The 19652-nt window shown below is 40.1% G+C and overlaps 1 protein-coding gene across 1 annotated transcript in view; it reads right to left on the bottom strand.

Moving 5' to 3' along the window:
* The window catches only part of LOC139944767 (uncharacterized), a 53636-nt gene that overhangs the window by 2459 nt on the left and 31525 nt on the right, over positions 1–19652 (bottom strand). The window contains exons 18-38 of the mRNA XM_071941872.1: positions 18454–18582; positions 17777–17955; positions 17183–17365; positions 16688–16856; positions 16283–16390; positions 15628–15839; positions 15159–15312; positions 14316–14429; positions 13695–13865; positions 13230–13319; positions 10711–11061; positions 10204–10337; positions 8571–8691; positions 7944–8123; positions 7096–7149; positions 5663–5848; positions 4508–4638; positions 3918–4089; positions 2878–3087; positions 885–1094; positions 238–530 (exon numbers count right to left, since the gene is read on the bottom strand). Of these exons, the coding sequence (XP_071797973.1) occupies positions 238–530; positions 885–1094; positions 2878–3087; positions 3918–4089; positions 4508–4638; positions 5663–5848; positions 7096–7149; positions 7944–8123; positions 8571–8691; positions 10204–10337; positions 10711–11061; positions 13230–13319; positions 13695–13865; positions 14316–14429; positions 15159–15312; positions 15628–15839; positions 16283–16390; positions 16688–16856; positions 17183–17365; positions 17777–17955; positions 18454–18582 (3551 nt within the window). The remainder of the gene's footprint in view (positions 1–237; positions 531–884; positions 1095–2877; positions 3088–3917; positions 4090–4507; positions 4639–5662; positions 5849–7095; positions 7150–7943; positions 8124–8570; positions 8692–10203; positions 10338–10710; positions 11062–13229; positions 13320–13694; positions 13866–14315; positions 14430–15158; positions 15313–15627; positions 15840–16282; positions 16391–16687; positions 16857–17182; positions 17366–17776; positions 17956–18453; positions 18583–19652) is intronic.

Genomic DNA, 19652 nt, shown 5'->3' with positions numbered 1-19652 from the left:
GATCATGTATAAAATCTGTATATTTATTGTATTGTATTTGAGGATTAGTGTGTTTTTTTATAAGTTGAGTCCAATACTTTAAATTTCTGTGATTGTTTTTAATCGTTAACAGTTATGTTAAAAAAAAAAAAACTGAGAAAAAAAAAGCATTTTTCCAAAGGCAGAATTTATGGAAATTTGCACTGGGGTAAAGTCAGTTAATTTGTTTGGTAACATTGTAAAAAGGAAACCACTTACCATCATAAAACTGTAGCCTATCCACATTCCCTGCCATCCCTGCGGGCAAGAGGGTACATTCAGCGACTGACTGTGCACAGCGATGACATGCGAGGGCGCTTCGCACACCGAACAGCGACTAATGAAGGGCTGCAGGACATCACCACCGAACGGAGCCATGTCCATGGGCATCTGCTCTGGTGTGGACAGCCAGTAGGAGTAGTCATTACGTGAGGCCACGTGGCAGATGTTGTTGATGTTGCAGAACATGAATGGCATGGTGCTGAAGCGTCTCAAGCAACTGCCGGCACTCCCTGTCAATTTGTTTCAACGATAAAAAGTCATTCAGAATCTTAGTTAACTGTGGTCCAGTGGTTATAGACTGCAAGACTTGCAATCACAAAGTTATGGGTTAAAAGCCTACCAAGCTAACCACTGATTTGACAATGACTAGAATAAGTATTGTCATCTAATTTATACTGAAACACAACTTCTTGGTTTGTGCAATTCATTATCCAAAAAAATATTCATTGACTTGTTTGATACCCCACTCAAATTTTGCTTAGCAGAGAAATGTGCTGAGCAGTTGTTTTGCCTAACAGCTTTGAAACTGGCCGCTGGCCCCTACTGAATTAGTCAATTGCAGTATGGACATTTATTTTGCTTACCCAAGTCTTGTCCATGAGCCTTCTCGTTGCCCTGAACGTAAAGCAAACTGTAGCCTTCCCACATACGGGTCGTTCCACCCGGACAGGCAGGAACCTGTGAGGTCTGACTATGTCTTGTGATGAAGTAGCCGGTAAGGACCGGTGGGCCTTGCAAACCATCCTGTCCAGGCTCTCCGGGGAATCCACGCGGACCAGGAGTACCGGCGAAACCTGCAAGCCCAAGATGGTCAAAATGTTTATACTTTGAAGCGATTTTGGCCTTAATGGGCCACCTGTTTCAAGTTTAATGTTTGATAATAATTAATGAACCAGAATTGTATAAGTAATCAAAGTACGTTAATAAGCTGTGAGCTACTGATACTGAGTATTGGCAAGTATTATTGTAGGCCTATCGATATTTTGTACAATTTATATCTAAAGACAGTGGACACTATTGGTAATTGTCAAAGACCAGTCTTCTTATTTGGTGTATCTCAACATATGCATAAAATAACAAACCTGTGAAAATTTGAGCTCAATCGGTCGGTGAATTTGCGAGATAATAATGAAAGAAAAAACACCCTTGTCACACGAAGTTGTGTGCTTTCTGATGGTTGATTTCGAGACCTCAAATTCTAAACTTGAGGTCTCGAAATCAAATTCGTGGAAAATTACTTCTTTCTCGAAAACTACGTCACTTCAGAGGGAGCTGTTTCTCACAATGTTTTAAACCATCAACCTCTCCACATTACTCGTAATCAAGACAGGTTTTATGGTGATAATTATGTTGAGTAATTACCAATAGTGTCCACTGCCTTTAAGGATTTGACCAATATGACTCATTATCAAACAACCTATTAATAGTATTCAATTACATCTAGAACAATCATTTATGACCTAAAATACACAATGTTAATATTTGTTATAAAACATCTCAACATCAGTGTACTCCCACAATGGTCTGCTGCCAAAATACTACTTAAAACACTTAACTATTGCAGTCCAAACTCTCTAAAACTGGTCCAGTGGGCTTGTTTAGTGTTGAAAAGCCCCCCTATTCATTATGCAATATGAACTAGTGATAAAGCTTTAGAAATAGTGAACTGGTTATTCTGCTAACAAGTTAAAACTAACAGTTAAAAGATCTTAAAAATTGAAAAATGTAAAGACAAAATGTTGCACTAGCTCATAGCGTTAAAAATCAAACAAATAAATCATAAATGCAATAACGATCGATATATACAACACATTCAACATTATATCAGACTTTGACCAGACCAGGCCAGAACATACAAATTGCAACAGGTATGACAAAAATACTGCTCCCAGTAAAATATTAAACCAGGAGCAGGAAAGAGACAATATGAAAGATTCATAACCAATCATCATTAAATCATCAATAAAGCAAATATTATGAGTGTCAACTGGAAAACAATTGCAATGCATACAATAATACAAATATAAGAATTACACTGTAGCACAATACAATAATAATTATAAGGCATTTATAAAGTGTATAATGCAGGAGTCTCTGTGTGCAACACAAATCATAAAACAATAAAATATATGAAGCCATTCATTACACAAATAAAGATTCAAATAAGAGAGTCTGACAATGACGATTCTTGAGATATGAAGCAGACAAGTCATGCAATCTATAAAAGGTGTATTGAGAGCAAATCATATTGGAAACTTTTTGTTTGTCGAAAAACATTAGACCTTGACTGATAGACCTTTTCACAAATACCCATCAGCGCTTCCTGTTGAATGAGGTGCATGCTGGTCTAGCGAGCGATCAAACTTTGATTGCTAGCTAGACCAGCATCCATTCCTATCGCATATACACAGGGTATTTTCGATTGAGGTCTAAAACATGATTGAGAAGGGCGCCGTGAAGAGGTCAAAGGGAGGTTGTTCATTGGCCAATCCTGTGCGCTGCCTACAGGCAAGCCTGCTGTTTGGTGATGTCAAGGTATATAACTTCAACCCAAAGACCTCCCTGGAAGTTACCTACCTTTGTTTCCTTTGGGTCCTTCACCTCCCGGCCTTCCGGTGAATCCTGGGCTTCCATTAGGTCCCTCATCACCCTTATCTCCCTTGGGTCCTCTCGGTCCGTTCAATCCACGGGATCCGTCTTGCCCAGGCTCTCCGTCGGTTCCTCTGGGTCCTTGGGGCCCTATATCTCCCTTAGCTCCCTTCATGAGACCCATATCTACGGCTGCAGCTGTAAACGTAGACAAAAAGAAATAATAGTAATAAATAAATGGACATTTGTATTGCGCAGTTACCTATATAAATATACTCAACTGCGCATTACAAGGTAACCAAAAAATGCAGAGAAAAAATGAAGAAGAAAAAATTATTATTATTATTATTATTATTTGATATGCCATATCGGTACAGAACTTTGGTTGTCAGTACAGAACTTTGCCATATCAGTACAGTGCTTTAACTTGCACAGTATGTGTATCTTGTTATGCCTTGAGTTTATGTCTACACCTGCTAGTTTGCACCTCAACCAATGTGCGAGAATACTCCAGAGGAGGTTTCTGCACAGTATAGGAAGATGAGATGAGAACAAAATACAAGACAATTTACTCCAAGACCCTGTGTACTTGAATGATTGATAGAAAGCTTACTCCTAAAAAAAATTCCAGAACTTTCATATAACTAATCTCAACTCTACTTGTCACTATAGACTCTGTTTTTTTTGACTGATTTTTCTTGATGCTATATTTAGAAATCTCATTGTACCATTTTGCTCTTAATAACAATCGCTGGTTGTATATTCCACGCCCATTGTGCTTTTTTAAACTTTTGTACCAGTAGATTTTCCATTGTTTCATTAAGCACCTTTTTTCTCAATGTTTGTGAAAAGGTACAGCTACATCTTTTGCATTGTAGTTTTAAAAAAATTTGTCAGCAATTTTTATTTGGTATTCAAGTTCATTCTATCCAACTACATTATATTGAGGTTGCAAATAAACTGCTGTTCTATTCTGTTCTATCTCCACTTAAATTATACTTCTTCACTTTATTCTTGCTAGTTTTTACCTGGTTCTCCCTTCTGTCCTTGAATTCCTTTGGGTCCGATTGGTCCCGCCCCGCCGTCTTCACCATTATCTCCAGGAGATCCTCTTGAGCCAGGTCTGCCTGGCAGACCACGAGGTCCCGATGGACCTGAATCACCCTTCTCACCAAGTGGGCCATCGATTCCGGGTAGACCCTGAATTGTGAATTAATAGTAAAATAATTAATCCTAGCACAGGTTTACAAATTGTCACTGTTTTCCCGAAGAGCCACTGATCTTAATGGGACACCTTGCCTTGGATCGATCAAGTTGGTCTATGAAAAGTGTATAAAACCATTTGTTATAAAATACATATGATTAGAAAGATGTTTTGAAAAAAAAGTTCTGGAAACTCAAGAAACATTATATTCTTTATAATACAACTGTAACAAAAAACACTGTGTGGACGACATAAAAAGTTCAGCTCTTTGGACATTCCTTTGTTCTGGAAACTTAAGAAAGATCATATCAGTTGTGTGAACCTCATTTGTTCTTGCGTCAAAACCTGTAATGCTTGAACATGAAACAGGTGATCATTACAAATATATCGTATTAGTTGACCCCTGTTACTTACTGGAGAACCAGGTTGTCCTGGTAGAACTACAGGCGTTGGGCCTTCAGGTCCTACTAGACCTCTCTCTCCCTTCATTCCTGGTTCACCTTGTCGGCCTTCCAGTCCCGGTAAACCATCATTGCCAGCAGGACCTGATAGTGGCGAACATTGTTCAACTCATTACACTCTGACCAAGTAAAAGTTTCCAATGTACACGTACTACAGACACTAAATTAACAACACTAAATTTAAGGTTTGTTTAAGGAGCAATCACCTTAAAGGAACACGTTGCCTTGGATCGGACGAGTTGGTCAAAACAAAAGCGTTTGTAACCGTTTTTTATAAAATGCATATGGTTGGAAAGATGTTTTGAAAGTAGAATACAATGATCCACACAAGTTTGCCTCGAAATTGCGTGGTTTCCTTGTACTGTGCGAACTAACATGGTCGGCCATTTATGGGAGTCAAAATTTTGACCCCCATAAATGGCTGACGTGTTAGTCGACGAGGTAGAAGGAAAACCACGCAATTTCGAGGCATGTTTGTGTGGATCATTGTATTCTACTTTTACAACAGCTTTCTACCCATATGCATTTTATAAAAAACGGTTGCAAAGGCTTTTCAAAGACCAACTCGTCCGATCCAAGGCAACGTGTTCCTTTAAATAAAAAGGCCACAAACAGCCACTTAAAGGTGAGGGCTACACTTAACTCTCACCAGGGGCATATTGCCACCTACACCTGGGGCTGAAACAGGGTTACCCACCCCCCCCCCTTCAAAGTCCGTAAGGAATGTAACGGAACATCGCGTAATGCCCTGAAGCATGCAGCTGTAGCAAATGCCCTGCCACCTGGCCCCTCAAGAATTTCTTTTGAAACGAATCTAAAAAGGTTTGATGAGCATGTTATGAAATTAATAACCCTTCAGAATTAACAGAAATATCAGAATCTTTGAAACCATCCTTGATGAATAAAAATAATAATAATAATGAAGACTTGCTATGCGCACATATATACCCTGCTGGGTGTTTAAGGCGCAGTAAAAACAAACACAAACAAAAGAAAACCGACACAGTAAAATTGGTCCTTGAAAACCTGCGACATAAGATAAGTTTTGAGAAGACAATTGAATTCTGTTGTACAAATTTTGTGGCGCAGCTGAAGAAAAAAGACTCACCAGGACGTCCTTGAATACCAGGTAGGCCAGAGCTTCCCTTGGGTCCAACGAGAGCTTGACCAGGTCGGCCTGGTGTACCTTTCTCACCACGCACACCTGGGAAACCTCTTTCTCCGTTCTCACCATCAGCACCATCTTCTCCCGGAGTGCCTGGGATACCCATGGGTCCTAGAGCACCCTTAGATCCTAATACACAAGTAATAATAACATCATTTATTGAATGTCTCATGCTGAACAATTAAGCCACCGATTTCACGAATCTTGGTTTTTGATCTATTTGATTTTTTTAGTTCTATATAAATGTAGACATAAAAAAATAACACTTTCTTATTTCAAAAGGGATTGCATTTATGAAATATTGTCAAAGAAAGGAGCGGTCATGTCCACACAGGAAGAGCAATCCATTATTGGAGTACACAATCTGAGATAATTCATGCGGAAGCGTTTCTCAGATTGAACTGTTTTTGAATCCCTCTCTTTCTAAAACCAAATTCCTTTTGTAGGGAATTATTCCTCAAAATTGTATACAATATCAACAGCTGCAGTGCTTTTCACAAAGTAAGTTTTATGGTCATTAATTTTTGGGGGGTAATTACCAAAGTTATACCCTTCCTTAAAGATGCACATGAAGAAGGAACTTATGATTATATAGAATTTGATGCATTGCATGGCGAGGTATCAATACATAAGTAGGATTTGAAACTTTGCATGGTGGAGATATCCACGGTCACCCCCTAGGCCCCAACTATTAGACTGCTTTGGGTCATCTATACCCTCAGTCACCTAGGCCCCACACCCTCACTGTCCCCTGTGCTTGTTCCTACTGACACGGTTCAGTGAGCACACACCCCCCACACAACCCCCAAGGCTCCACAACAGGTTTCACCACGCATCATCGAGTTCACTTCCCGCCTACATTTCCCGCCTTCGTGCATCACCGCTGATCCACCGCCTAGTACTTAAGCAGCATGCAGCATCAGAGTCCAGCATTCTCCAGAAGACGATCAGAGCATACTGATCGAAACGTCGAGTTAACCCAACGGTTCTTTTCAGAACCACCCCAACTCATTTAGAGATTGTTATTAGATGGTGTTACCGCAAACTCTTCTATATCGTATCAATACATATTTGGTTTGTGGTAACACCACGTGTGTATCTACTTGCCAGGTAGAGTTTGTTCTTAGAAAACTGTCTTTCTTTATTCTACTACCCCGGAGTAGATTTATAGGATGTTCAGGACTTCTTAGTTCTGAAAGGAACTGTTCTGCTTTTTAACTACTACTTTAGCTTATAGGATCGTTATTAACTGCACTACCGCGGAGTCAGTTCTTGGATTGGTCTCAACGTTTTGACTAGTTTGCTCTGAAGTCGGCATCAGGAGACTTATTAATATGAAAAAAATCTCTTAAATGTGATAGAAGTAAGAAACTGACCTGGATTTCCTGGAAGACCTATAACACCTGGTGATCCTGGGACACCGTTCCTTCCTGAAAACAAAAAACAAACATTAGGTGTTAAAAAAGAGTTGAAAAAATATTTCAGCTTTTGTCAGTTTTTTTGTAGTACATTTTTCGTGTAAACTTTTTTGCTTGATATTATCTAATAAATAAATTGTATAATCTAATATGTTTCAATTCTGATTTAAAACTAGACAAGCAAGGTCTTCATAATATCATTCAAAATATTTAGATTGGGTTGTGATTAAAAGGAACATTACAGAATTGGTTTTTGCTATCAAAACAGTTGCTGGCAGTGTAAGCACTTTGTGTAATCCACCATATACATAAACTGACAAACCTGTAGAAATTTGAGATCGATCGGCCATCTGGGTCACCAGAAAATAGTGAAAAACTTTTTCATTGCATTGATGCGGAACTAAAAATGAACAAAACTCCCACTGAGCGATAAACTCCAAACGCGAAGTTAGATTATTTATTTCTCATCAAATATGACATTTCAGACAGAAATATTTCAAGGGATGTTTTCAACAATCATCATCATTAGACCGTGTAAGTTTTATGTAAATCTGTGATCTTCACGATTTTTGTTTCTTACCAATTCTGTAACGTTCCTTTAAATATCTGAGTAATATTAAGAAGGTACAAGTTAGGGAAAAGAATTAACAGTGGTAGATTATGGATCAATACTTATGTATTTATTATTCATGTACTTCTTATTTCAACTGGATGGGCTATTCAGTGACAACCACTGGTAAGCCATAAGTCCCATCACGAACAGTGAAACAATAAAGCGGAGATTTCACAGGCCTGATGAACCTTACCTAAATCTCCTTTAGGTCCGAGTGGTCCTTGTAGTCCAGAATCTCCAGGCAGACCACGATCACCCTTAACACCTGGCTCGCCCTGTTCACCATTCTCACCAGGAGGACCTGGGACACCGGTGAAACCTCTGGTTCCACGATCACCCTTGAGTCCATTCAAACCATTCTGTCCAGGTTCACCTAAATGGATTTATCAATAAGGGAATATAATTAGTTTTTTTGCACACAATTTAGGCATTAGATCTTTAATTTCTTCCGCAGTAAAATACCAGGGCCCAATTTCATAGAGCTGCTAAGCACTAAAATTTGCTTAGCATTAAATATCTTCCTTGATAAAAGCAGGATTACCAACCAAATTTCCACTTGTTGCATGTTGCTTGTTACTGGTATTCAGCTGTTGTCTGCTTATCCTGAAAATCACGTGGAAATTGGGTTGGTAATCCTGTTTTTTATCAAGGCAAAAATTTCATGCTATCTCATGAATTCAAATTTACGTGGTAACTTCATTGTCCCAGACAATATTCAAATCTAATACGAAATGGCTTATTGACTGGCCCACCACTGTATAGAGCTAACACCATCCATGTCTCAGTCTCGAACCTTGATATCTCTTAAGCGGCTACGTACCAAAATCTCCCTTTTCACCGACCTCGCCTTTGGCTCCCTTCATTTCCAGTTGACATGGTACCACCACCACATGACCCTTTTCACCTTTAGGTCCTGAGGGTCCAATTCCTCCTGGAACTCCCTAAAATCAGCAAGAGACGAATGGTACAGCATGAGATTCATTTGGTGCAAGAAGAACCAACAAGTTTGGCGTTTGGAAGGGTAGTTCACTGATTCATATGATAAATGTCGATGAATGTAAATTAAACAGGTAGATTTCCAGGATTTGAAATTAAAGCCTTCCTTCCCTGATCGTTGTGATCATTGTCAGTTTTTCACTTTAATTTTCCTTTCGTAAAATTGCCAACATATATATTTTTTTTAAGAGAGATTGCCTAACATCACATTAAATTAAACAGGTAGGTTTCCAGGGTTTGAGATTAAAGCCTTCCTTCCCTGATCCTGGTGATCATTGTCAGTTTTTCACTTTAATTTCCTTTCGTAGAATTGCCAACATAAATGTTTTTTCATGAGAGATCGCCTAACATCATTAAAGCCATTAGACACTTTCGGTAAAAAAGTAATGTCCAAAGGCCCACACTTCGTGTATCACAACTTATATATGAAATAACAAACCTGTGACAACTTAGGCTCAATCGGTCATCGGAGTCGGGAGAAAATAACAGGAAAACCCACACTTGTTTCTGCACGTTTCGCCATGTCATGACATGTGTTTAAAATAAATCAGTAATTCTCGATATCGAGAATTGATAATTGTTTTAATAATTTCTCAAAAAGTCAAGCATTTCATGGAATAATATTTCACCATTACCTTCTGAAAACCCTGTAAGTTAGTTAGTTTTCTGCTCCGAAAGTGTATAATTGCTTTAAAGGAACACATTGCCTTGGATCGGTCCAGTTGGTCTTTGAAAAGCGTTTGTGACCGTTCGTTATAAAATACACATGAGTAGAAAGATGTTGTAAAAGTAGAATACAATGATCCACACAAACATGCCTCGAAATTGCACGGTTTTCCTTTTACATCGTCGACCAACACGGTCGGCCATTTATGGGAGTCAAAGTTTTGACTCCCATAAATGGCAAAGTAACAGGAAAACCACGCAATTTCGAGGCAAATTGGTGCGGATCATTGTATTCTACTTTTAAAACATCTTTCTAACCATATGCATTTTATAACAAACGGTTACAAATGCTTTTTATAGACCAACTCGTCCGATCCAAGGCAACATGTTCCTTTAAGCCACAGATAGTCAGTTCAAGGTGAAGGCTACACTTAACTGGTTAAGCCTATCGACCCAAATCAGTTGCCACCACAGGGGCACGTTGCCACCTACTCCTAGGGCTGAAACAGGGTTCCCCCTTTGACAGTCTGTAAGGATGGAGGCATGGGTATCATCCACTGGGAGCCTGGCTGGTAGAGCAGAATGCTCTAAATCAAACAAAATCAAACATTTTTGTGCTCTGTGGTCATAATGGGGTTGATGTGTCTGGCTGCCAAAGGCGCCCTTGCATGCCTGCTTCTTGAACACGTTGAAGCTGCGTCCTTCGCAATTGAGCTCTTAGTGAGGATGATTAGCCTCCCAAATCTTTATTATTATTATAACCTTCCAAACTTTACGAAGAAGTTACAAACCTTCTCTCCTGAATTTCCATTGAAACCAGGCAGTCCAGGGTTTCCGATTTCTCCAGGCAGACCAGGAGAGCCTTGAGGACCGATCGCACCGGTAGTGCCTTCTGGACCTGTCTCACCCTTATCACCACGGATACCTATAATTCAAAGAAATCACACTTTTATTAAGATGGCCTTCAGGTTTCATTGGGCTGCACCTACAACTTAAGTTTTTCGAGGCTACGGCATAGTGTCTAACTATTGTGCAAACAATTGATATATTTCCCCTCCGAAAAACATTTTTTTTTTTTTTTTTTTCCTCCTAAACCAATTTTTATGTCTTCATTTTGTAACTGCTAATTTAATCATCTTTTTAGATTTTGTATTCTCTGTAAATATTTTCCTGTAATTCGACCCTTAGTCCAAGCAATCAGGTAAGGTAATAAACATCAAGAAATTGTGGGCAACAGAAATCAGCGTTCTCACCCCTTTAAAGACCTCATCATTGTTCAACAACAAATTAACACTCACCTGGGGCTCCCATATCACCACTCTGTCCCTTCAGGCCAGGGTTCCCGCTCAAACCCGGCAAACCTGGTGATCCATTGTCTCCCTTCAACCCAATGCTCCCCTTCGCTCCTTCCAAACCAGGGAATCCTCGACTTCCTTTAGATCCTACTGGGCCTGGGGTACCATCTGCTCCGGGTGGTCCAGGCGGGCCAGGCTGACCGTTCTGTCCGGGCAAGCCTGGTTGTCCTGATGGGCCAGGGAAACCCTTATCTCCCTTGGAACCTTCGGCTCCTGGAGAGCCTCGTTCACCTGGCCTGCCTGGGCCACCGGGAGATCCGATTAATCCAGGGAGACCAATGCTGCCGTCTTCACCTGTTTGGAGTAAAAAATACAATAACTCATTATTATGTGCATGGTATTACTATTGGCAGTGTTTTTGCTGATATCGTTGTTATCTTAATAATGTCCTTTTAACTTTTTTTAAATATTGTATCATAGTTGCAATTCAGTTTTTATACTGTGATGGCTATTGTCAATAAACCTTTTAGGTATCTATCTATGAGGTCGTTCACACGCCGTACTAAAGTTGGTCTAAGTCCACTTAGACCGGTTCGGGTTCAACTTTTGTGCGTGTGAACGCAAATAAAGTTAGACCGGATCGGGTTTAAACCCCAAAACTTAAACCGTCCAGCGAGGCGGTCTAAGTCTAAACCGGTTCGGGTTTATCTTTTAACACTGCGTGTGGACAGAATGACATCCGGTTTTAACTCACAACGGACGACCCATTGTGTGGTTCAATGCACACGCCCGGGACCCGGAGTGCTTGTATACGGTTTCTGTTGCCTCTGATGCTGAAAAGCACCGAGTATTTATATTACTTTCTTGCCGCTTACCGAGTTGGCGAAACCCTCTCGATCGGTGTATGCAGTTTAACACAGGCCCACGCCCGAGATTTATTAAATTCTGAAACAAAATTATATTTTCCAAGCTTTTTTTGTTGAGTGTCCTACAATAAATTGAAACTGTTTTCCATGCGTATACTACGAGCGCAGCGAAGAAGCATATTTTGTAATACTTCTCACATGTACAGCGCTGCCATCCCATAGTGATCACTCTCTGATATCCCATAGTTACCATCACCGATCCCGTGGATGTGCCTTTCTATTGCCGTCACCGTTACTAGCGTGCTGTACTTTCAATCTAGGAGAATGAACTGCAGTGGGCGCGAGGCTGTGTGTAGGGGAAATTCCCTACGCCAGCAATATCACCACGTTGTTGGGAAGTTGGGAAAATACTGCAAAGTACATGTATTTACGTAACTTGCACGTGCGTAGTTGTGTTTATGAACGAATCGGAATAAAAATCGCGGCACCAGCTTTTGAGAGATCGCAACTTCCAATCGATTGAAGTACAAACTAAAAGTATTTAAATCGGAAACAGTGGTATAAAACAAAACACAAAAATGAAACGTGTTCTGTTTCATGGAATATGGACAATATTTTGGTGAGTTTTCTCGACGGTTTGTATCAATATTTTGTTTGTTTAAAAAAGAAAATTCGAGTCGTGTTCATGTTTGTTTTAAGTGCCCGTGTACTCCCAACCGTAAAACTGTTGCCGCGTTCGATTGAGCCATTTGTATCCAATAATTATGCCCTGATGATCATCCAGGGCATGGGGCACTCAGCATCTCGGCATACTCGGTGCGTGAATCTGATGAATAAAACCGGATGTTAGAGCAACGGGGTCGCGTCTACTTTGACCTCTTAAAACCGAAGATAAACCGGATCGGGTTTAACTCTGTGCTGTCTGAACGCAAGGGGGTTTTATTTTTACGACCACCCCCCGCTGCTCGTAAAAGTTAGACCGGTTCGGGTCTAAGTTAGTACGCTGTCTGAACATACCCCATCTATCTGTTTGTTTGTTTGTTTTGGGGGAAAATACAATAAATCAATATTATGTGCATGGTGTTAATACTATTGGCAGCGTCTTCCCCTGTTTGGAGTAAAAAATACAAACTCATTATTATGTGCATGTTATTTCTATCAGCAGTGTTGTAGCCACCTTGGGCGGTGCTGGGCGGGCCTGCTAATTTTATCCAGCACTCTGAGCAAAATATTTGTGTGCCGCCCAGCACAGGCGGGTTTCCCCCAGAATAAATCAAAGCATTGTCCAGTGTGCATTGATCTGAAACAAGGAATATCAAATGTCACGGGATGAAAGTCACTGCCGACAATAAGCCTGAAACTGGGATCCAGATCTTAGGAGGTACATTGAAATGATGGAAATTCTTTTTGATCACCTCCATAGTTAAAGATTGTAAGGAGATTCTGGAAACAGTATTATCGGTGCTTGAAATGCACATCCAGGAGTCTGACTTAGTTAATTTTGTATTTTGTGCAAAGTATTTGAAAAATCTGATAACCAAGAAAGTCAAAAAACTATCTCATCGCTGTTAATGATGCATGCATGTTTTTTTAACTGCTTAAAAATAAAATGCCTGCATTTTGGTATTCTCCAACCATAAAAGATGACAAACATACCCTTCAGTCCGGGCAATCCATTCTCGCCCGATTCACCCGGTGCTCCAGGTTGTCCTGGGTTACCACTTAAACCTCGATCTCCTTTCTCTCCTGTGTTGGGGTAACATCAATAAAAAACAATCAATGGTTAAATCATCATTTGCATGGAAGATTGAACAAATACCAGAGACATTGATTGATTTCTTGTTTTACTTCAAAAAAAGTGTCTAGAAGTGTTGGGCGGTCGTTTAAAAAAAAAGGGCGCTAAATATAATTTCTCCAGAAGACGATCAGAGCATACTGATCGAAACGTTGAGTTGAAACCAAAGGTTCTTTTCAGAACCACCCCAACTTAAAGATTATTATTACATGGCGTTACCCCAAACCTTCCTAGATAGTATTTCCACCATGCAAAGTTTCAAATCCTACTTAAACCTAATTTGTTTGTTTTTTGCCCAAGAACGACACAATTCAAAGTTTCCAAACCTGGTCTGCCATCTTCGCCTGCCTCGCCGTCCTCTCCTGGGGGTCCAGCTGGTCCAGGTAGCCCAATATCTCCTGGGCGTCCATCACGCCCAGGTTCACCCTTCTGCCCCTCGATAGCAGCGAATCCAGGTGGGCCAGGGGTACCCTGAGGTCCGGTCTCACCGGGAGGTCCTGCAGAAAATAATTCAGTGAAGTTGTTGTCACCTTTATTTTTTAATGTGTGTAATAGCATGTATGAGTATATTTTTATAGTCTATTTTCTTGTTCAGCGCATTTTAACAAAATTATATTGGAGTTTATGATATTCAAATTATATACAAAAAAGCAGATTACAAATAAGCAGCTTCAATCAAATAGACTTTGAAAATTGTAACGAACTAAACTGGCGAATATGCACAGAAAGACTATTCCAAAGAAATGTTGCGACGGTGTAAGAAAATGATCTGTGGCCACAAAAAAATGGAAGAAGCTGTTGTAATTGAAAGCAATGATGAACCTTATAACAATAAAATAATAATAATAATAATAAGACTTGTAATGCGCACATATCCACCCTGCTGGGTGTTCAAGACGTAGTAAAACCAAAAACAAAACAAAAACGAAAAACAAAGAAAAACTGACCATTCTCTCCTGGTTGTCCCGGTTCACCGGGTCGTCCGTCTTCTCCTGGGATTGAATCTCCTGGGGTACCAGGCTCACCGGGTCGGCCAGAAACACCAAACGCTCCTCTATCACCTAGAAAATATCAAAAACAATTTAAAAGCATAGAGCACTGAAGTGGATAGAGTTTATTATTGTTTGGTTTTTTTTTATCACCGGGTGGCTAGAAACACCAAACATTCCTCTATCACCTACAAAATATCAAAAACAATTTCAAAGCCTAGAAAACATCAAAAACAGTTTAAAAGCCTAGAGCACAGAAAATATCAAAAACATATTATTTAAAAGCCTTGAGCACTGAAGTGGATAGAGTTAATTATTATTGTGGTTTTTTGTTAATCTGCTTGTCGCAGCCGGTAGGCTGAATTATAATACAGATTTACAATGAAAACAAAAAAGTACAGCAAAATAATTAGAGATTATAGATAATAGATTCGATTCGAAAACCAAAAATTTAAATCATTGACAATGACCCAAATGGTGTGAATATGAAAAAAATGCAAATGTGGGATAACAACTGTGGAAAGTAAAAGGTTTTTGTAAAAGGTTTTTGCAAGCTTTGGTTTGAGCCAGGCATAATATATATTTTTGTCCTGGGGGGGGGGGGGGGAGGGGAGGAAAATTCCATTGAGTACAAGGGCTGGCCTACATGTGTACATATGGTGTAGGTAGTATGTTAGGCTATTTAATCATATTACACAGTTTTTCCCAAGGGCTAACAAATCGGAAATAAAGAACATCATGTCTGTGTATAAGCACTTATTTCAAGAGGATTGAGAGTGATTTTGTTTCGATGTATTTTACCTTTTTCTCCAGGAGATCCTGGAGGTCCGATATCACCATTTGCTCCAGGACCACCGGGTGAGCCTCTTGCACCTGGCTGGCCAATGGGACCAACAGAACCCTTCAACCCACGAGGTCCTTGGCTTCCAGGCACTCCTGGTAGACCAGAATCACCCTGGGTGGAGAGGACGAGATTGTGTTGTCATCAAACGTAAGTAGGATTTGAAAATTTACAATTTCAAATTTAATTGTGTGCAATCATGATTCAAAAGATCTCTTCTTTTTCAGGAATAAAACAAGCAGTAACTCCAGGCATCTCACAACCACCTTTTCCCCGGAATTCCCTGAGGTCCTTGACCCCCTGAATCCCTTCCGGGCGAGCACTCTCTTCTTGCTACACCAGAGGGACCCTGTTCACGGCCGTTATGGGCATTTTGTACAAACCGCTTATGGTCTCTATGAAGAAATAAATTTGCATCCAGTCCCTTACCTTGTCTCCTTGAGGTCCTTCCACACCAGGGAAGCCATTAGAACCTCTCTGGCCTGGAATACCCTGAGGTCCCTGATCACCTGGCAGTCCACGGAATCCCTTCTCACCACTCTCTCCCGGCATGCCTACACCAGAAGGTCCCTGTTCTCCAAGGTCTCCCTTAGGACCGTCAAATCCACGGCTTCCCTTTATTCCACCGGGACCAGGGGGTCCTGTGAGGAGAGACAATGCAAGAATCATTTATTTCATTTCTTGGGCAGATAAAAGGACAACAATTGACATTGGTGAAAAAGAGCTCAAGACACAACAAAAGCGAAAAAATAGAGGGGGGGAAAGAGAACCAGCTGGAGCCTGATGGATTGCCAAGGCCATTCTTACGACCATCAAATCCACCCGTTATTCCACCGAGTCCAGTCAATCTGGCAATCATTTATGTTATTTCTCGGGCAAATAAAAAGGTAATTAGGTACAAACTAGGAAAACAAATAAAATAAAAGTCAAGAGAAAAAAATCTGAGATCATTGTTTATAAAAGGGAAAATAAAAAATTGCACATTGGTAAAACAAAATAGTGAATATGAATTGGAATATGAATTAGTTGTGATGTGTACATCATAAATAAAGAGGCGATAACAAAAAATTAGAAGGTCACGTACCTGGGGGTCCTCGTTCTCCGACATCACCATATGGACCCTGTGGTCCTGGGGGTCCTCGTGGACCGACCTGCCCTGGCTCAGATACAAAGATATTCTGTCCACGCTCACCTACAAACAAAGTATAATCACAATTAAGGACCAACTTAAGATCTATTTAAAAAAATATTAAAGTCCGATCCGTGTTCACAGAAGTACACAGATGCTTTAGTGAAAACTCATCCACAGTCATGATATTTTGTCTATGTTATTCAGATTTCAAACATATTTGGCAGTCCAAAAATCAGTAATTTAGCCGAGTTACTTTAATTATAGTGACACGTCTTGTGGTCGAGCTCTCAATACTCTAAATTATTTGTTCCTCTCCTTCCAACGACATGAAATAAACATTTGTTGAGGTCAACCTACCCTTTTGACCAAAGGGTCCTCTTGGTCCAGTTTCTCCTTCCTGACCGGGTGGACCGGGTGGTCCAGGGTTGCCCACAATGGATGCACCACGCTCTCCGGGTACGCCTGATTGCCCGTCAAACCCTGGGAGTCCAGGTGCACCCTGTTGACCTGGCTCACCTTTATCACCCTACGACGACATAAATTAACATTTGTTAAGAATGGTTAATGATAGATCCAAGTTAAGACTTAAAGGAACACATTGCACATGGATCGGTCTGGTTGTTCTTTTAAAAAGTGTTTGTAACGATTTGTTATGAATAGCATATGGGTAGAAAGATGTTGTAAAAGTAGAATACGATGATCCACACAAACATGCCTCGAAATTGCACGACCGTGTTAGTTTGCAAAATAAAAGCAAAACCACGCAATATTTTGTGCTTTAAGCAGCTCTATGAATTTGCACCATGATGGAAGTATTTTTTTTAACACATGATTTGACGAACTAATACTTACAGTTACTTTAGCTGGTTGTTCACACGGAGGTCCTGGGAAGCCTTCAGCTCCCTTGTCGCCCTGATCCCCTCGGTATCCTCTGTCCCCTTTACTGCCTGGAGGTCCAGGGAACCCAGGGAGTGCAGGTCCACGGTCACCCTTATCTCCCTTGTCTCCAACAGGTCCACCTGGTCCAGGATCACCCTAAAGAAGAAAAAAGTTCAAGCCCTTATTTAACAGGGATGTGCTAGGCTGTTTGGGAAAAAAAAACCTGAGCGTGAAAGCTTGTTAACCCAACGTATGAAAACATCAGATTGCGAAGCCTGCTTGTGCATTTATCTTTGGTTTTGAAAGCCGTACTCCAATCTGGGGTGTTCCATATGGTTTTATCTTCATTTTCTTATGAGATTGATCTTACTTATAAGATTTTTATTTAAAAAAACAAGACAATTTGTTCAGTGATTTTTTTGTATATTTCTTTCATAATCTTTTGGGGGCAGGTCAAGTTATACAAAGACAACAAATATTATTTATGGGTAAAAACTAAAAAAGTCGTGAATCTTGAATATTTGAATTAATTGATTAAAAAAAAGCAAGAATAAAAAGTTTATTTACATTTCTTCCTGGGGCTCCGTCATTTCCAACATCTCCTCTTGGTCCTGGTGGTCCTGGTGGTCCTTGAGGTCCATCAAATCCAGCCAAACCAGGCGTTCCTGAGGGACCATCTGGTCCAGGGTCACCCTTAGCTCCAGCGGGACCTCCGGGGCACTGACCACATGGCTCTCCAGCCTCACCTGTCACAGAAAATAGCATTTAGTTTGAATTTTACTCAAATTCACTTAAGTCCCCAGTGGGAAATCCATTTTTACAAAAAATTCTTCAAATTAAAATGTTAATATGACACAGTAAAAAAATACATTACAAACCACAATACTTCTCCCTATATAAATATAAAAGCTGAAACGACATAACAGATCCATAAAAAAAAATATTTTAAATTTTTTAAATCGTCTTAAAAAGAAAAAAAACAGACGAGTGGAGTCGAAAAGAGAGCTCGACAAGAAAGAGCTTCGTTCTCTGCATCTGAATGTCAGAGACAGAATCAATTGGAGACTTTTTGACCGTCCTTTTCCAGAATTCTCACTAAAAGTGCGCAAGCTCAGATCTATGCGCTTTATACTGCGCGCTCACTCAGAGCCACAACACAGGGCCGTTATATGTCTGCTGCCACCAGCATCTCAAAAGCCTTCCATTGAAGTGGAACATTTTTTGTTGAAGGAAACAGAACTCACCAATTCTTCCTGGGAAACCACGAGGTCCTGGATCACCTGTACCACCGGGTTCACCCTCTGGACCAGGGAGGCCAGGTGGGCCTTGGGGACCACGCATACCGTCTACGTTACCGGGGATTCCAGGAAGACCTAAAATGTTTGCAGGAAAAAAAAGTTGAGTTATAACAAAATTGTGGGCAATAACTGTTTGCAGAAAAACAAATTAATGCCTGCATGTTTCTGCTCTGGCAGAGTCTTTCACAGGTTAAATTAAAACTGAAATAACTAAAATACAAATTTTACATAAACTAACATCTACTTCATTTATCTGGCTCGTCTCATCTGTCAGTATGTCCTTGTCCAGCATAAGTCTTGTCTGTCTCAGGGAACATTTTAAAAGCACTATGCTTCACATTTTCCCTCCGTATTGGTAAAAACATAAACAGAGTATCTTAACCATGTAATAATGATGTTTCAATGTTGTTTTCTGTATGTAATGCTTAAATTACATTTCATACATTTGTTTGTTGTTGCCAACAGACGTTGTGACCTGTGACATCACGTTTACAAAAGAGCCACAGAGCCTGGACTTCCTGCAGGCACGATTTGTACACAGCTCAATGGAAGAAAACATCAAATCTTATATTTTATGGAGATCGCACTGTCTAATTCTTATCAACTTTTGATTTGAATTACCCTTTTTTGGATCTAATAAAGATTATTATCTTCAAGTACGCGCTAATCCTCCAATCGGATTGGCAGAATGGAGTGGTGATAAAAACCTATATTGCACGGCTAATATCACTACCATGCGTCTTGTGTCTTCTATGTCACGCGCCAAGTTTGCTTGAAGATAAATACGTTATCACACGTGCGCTCGTGGAAATACGGAAAATATAGCGCGTCTGCATCCCAAATCCAACTCGGCCTTCGGCCTCGTTGGATATGGGACGCAGAAGCGCTATATTTTTTCGTATTCCACTCGCGCTTGTGTGATAACTTATATTGTATTGTATTGTATTGTATTGTATTGTATTGATGAAAGGAGGCACATCTCAAAACTTGTCCAGCTTTTACTTTCATAACTCTAGGTTTTATGTGGAAATTATGACACAAAATGTCAACTTTCCCATAGGACCATTGTAGTTTCTTGCCTGCCAGAATACTCAAAGAATGTCACACTTATTGTAAACAAATGGTCTATATTGGAATAAATTTCT

The sequence above is a fragment of the Asterias amurensis genome, chromosome 12, assembly GCF_032118995.1.
Source record: "Asterias amurensis chromosome 12, ASM3211899v1".
Lineage (NCBI taxonomy): Eukaryota > Metazoa > Echinodermata > Asteroidea > Forcipulatida > Asteriidae > Asterias > Asterias amurensis.
This window is presented reverse-complemented; position numbering and strand designations above follow the sequence as displayed.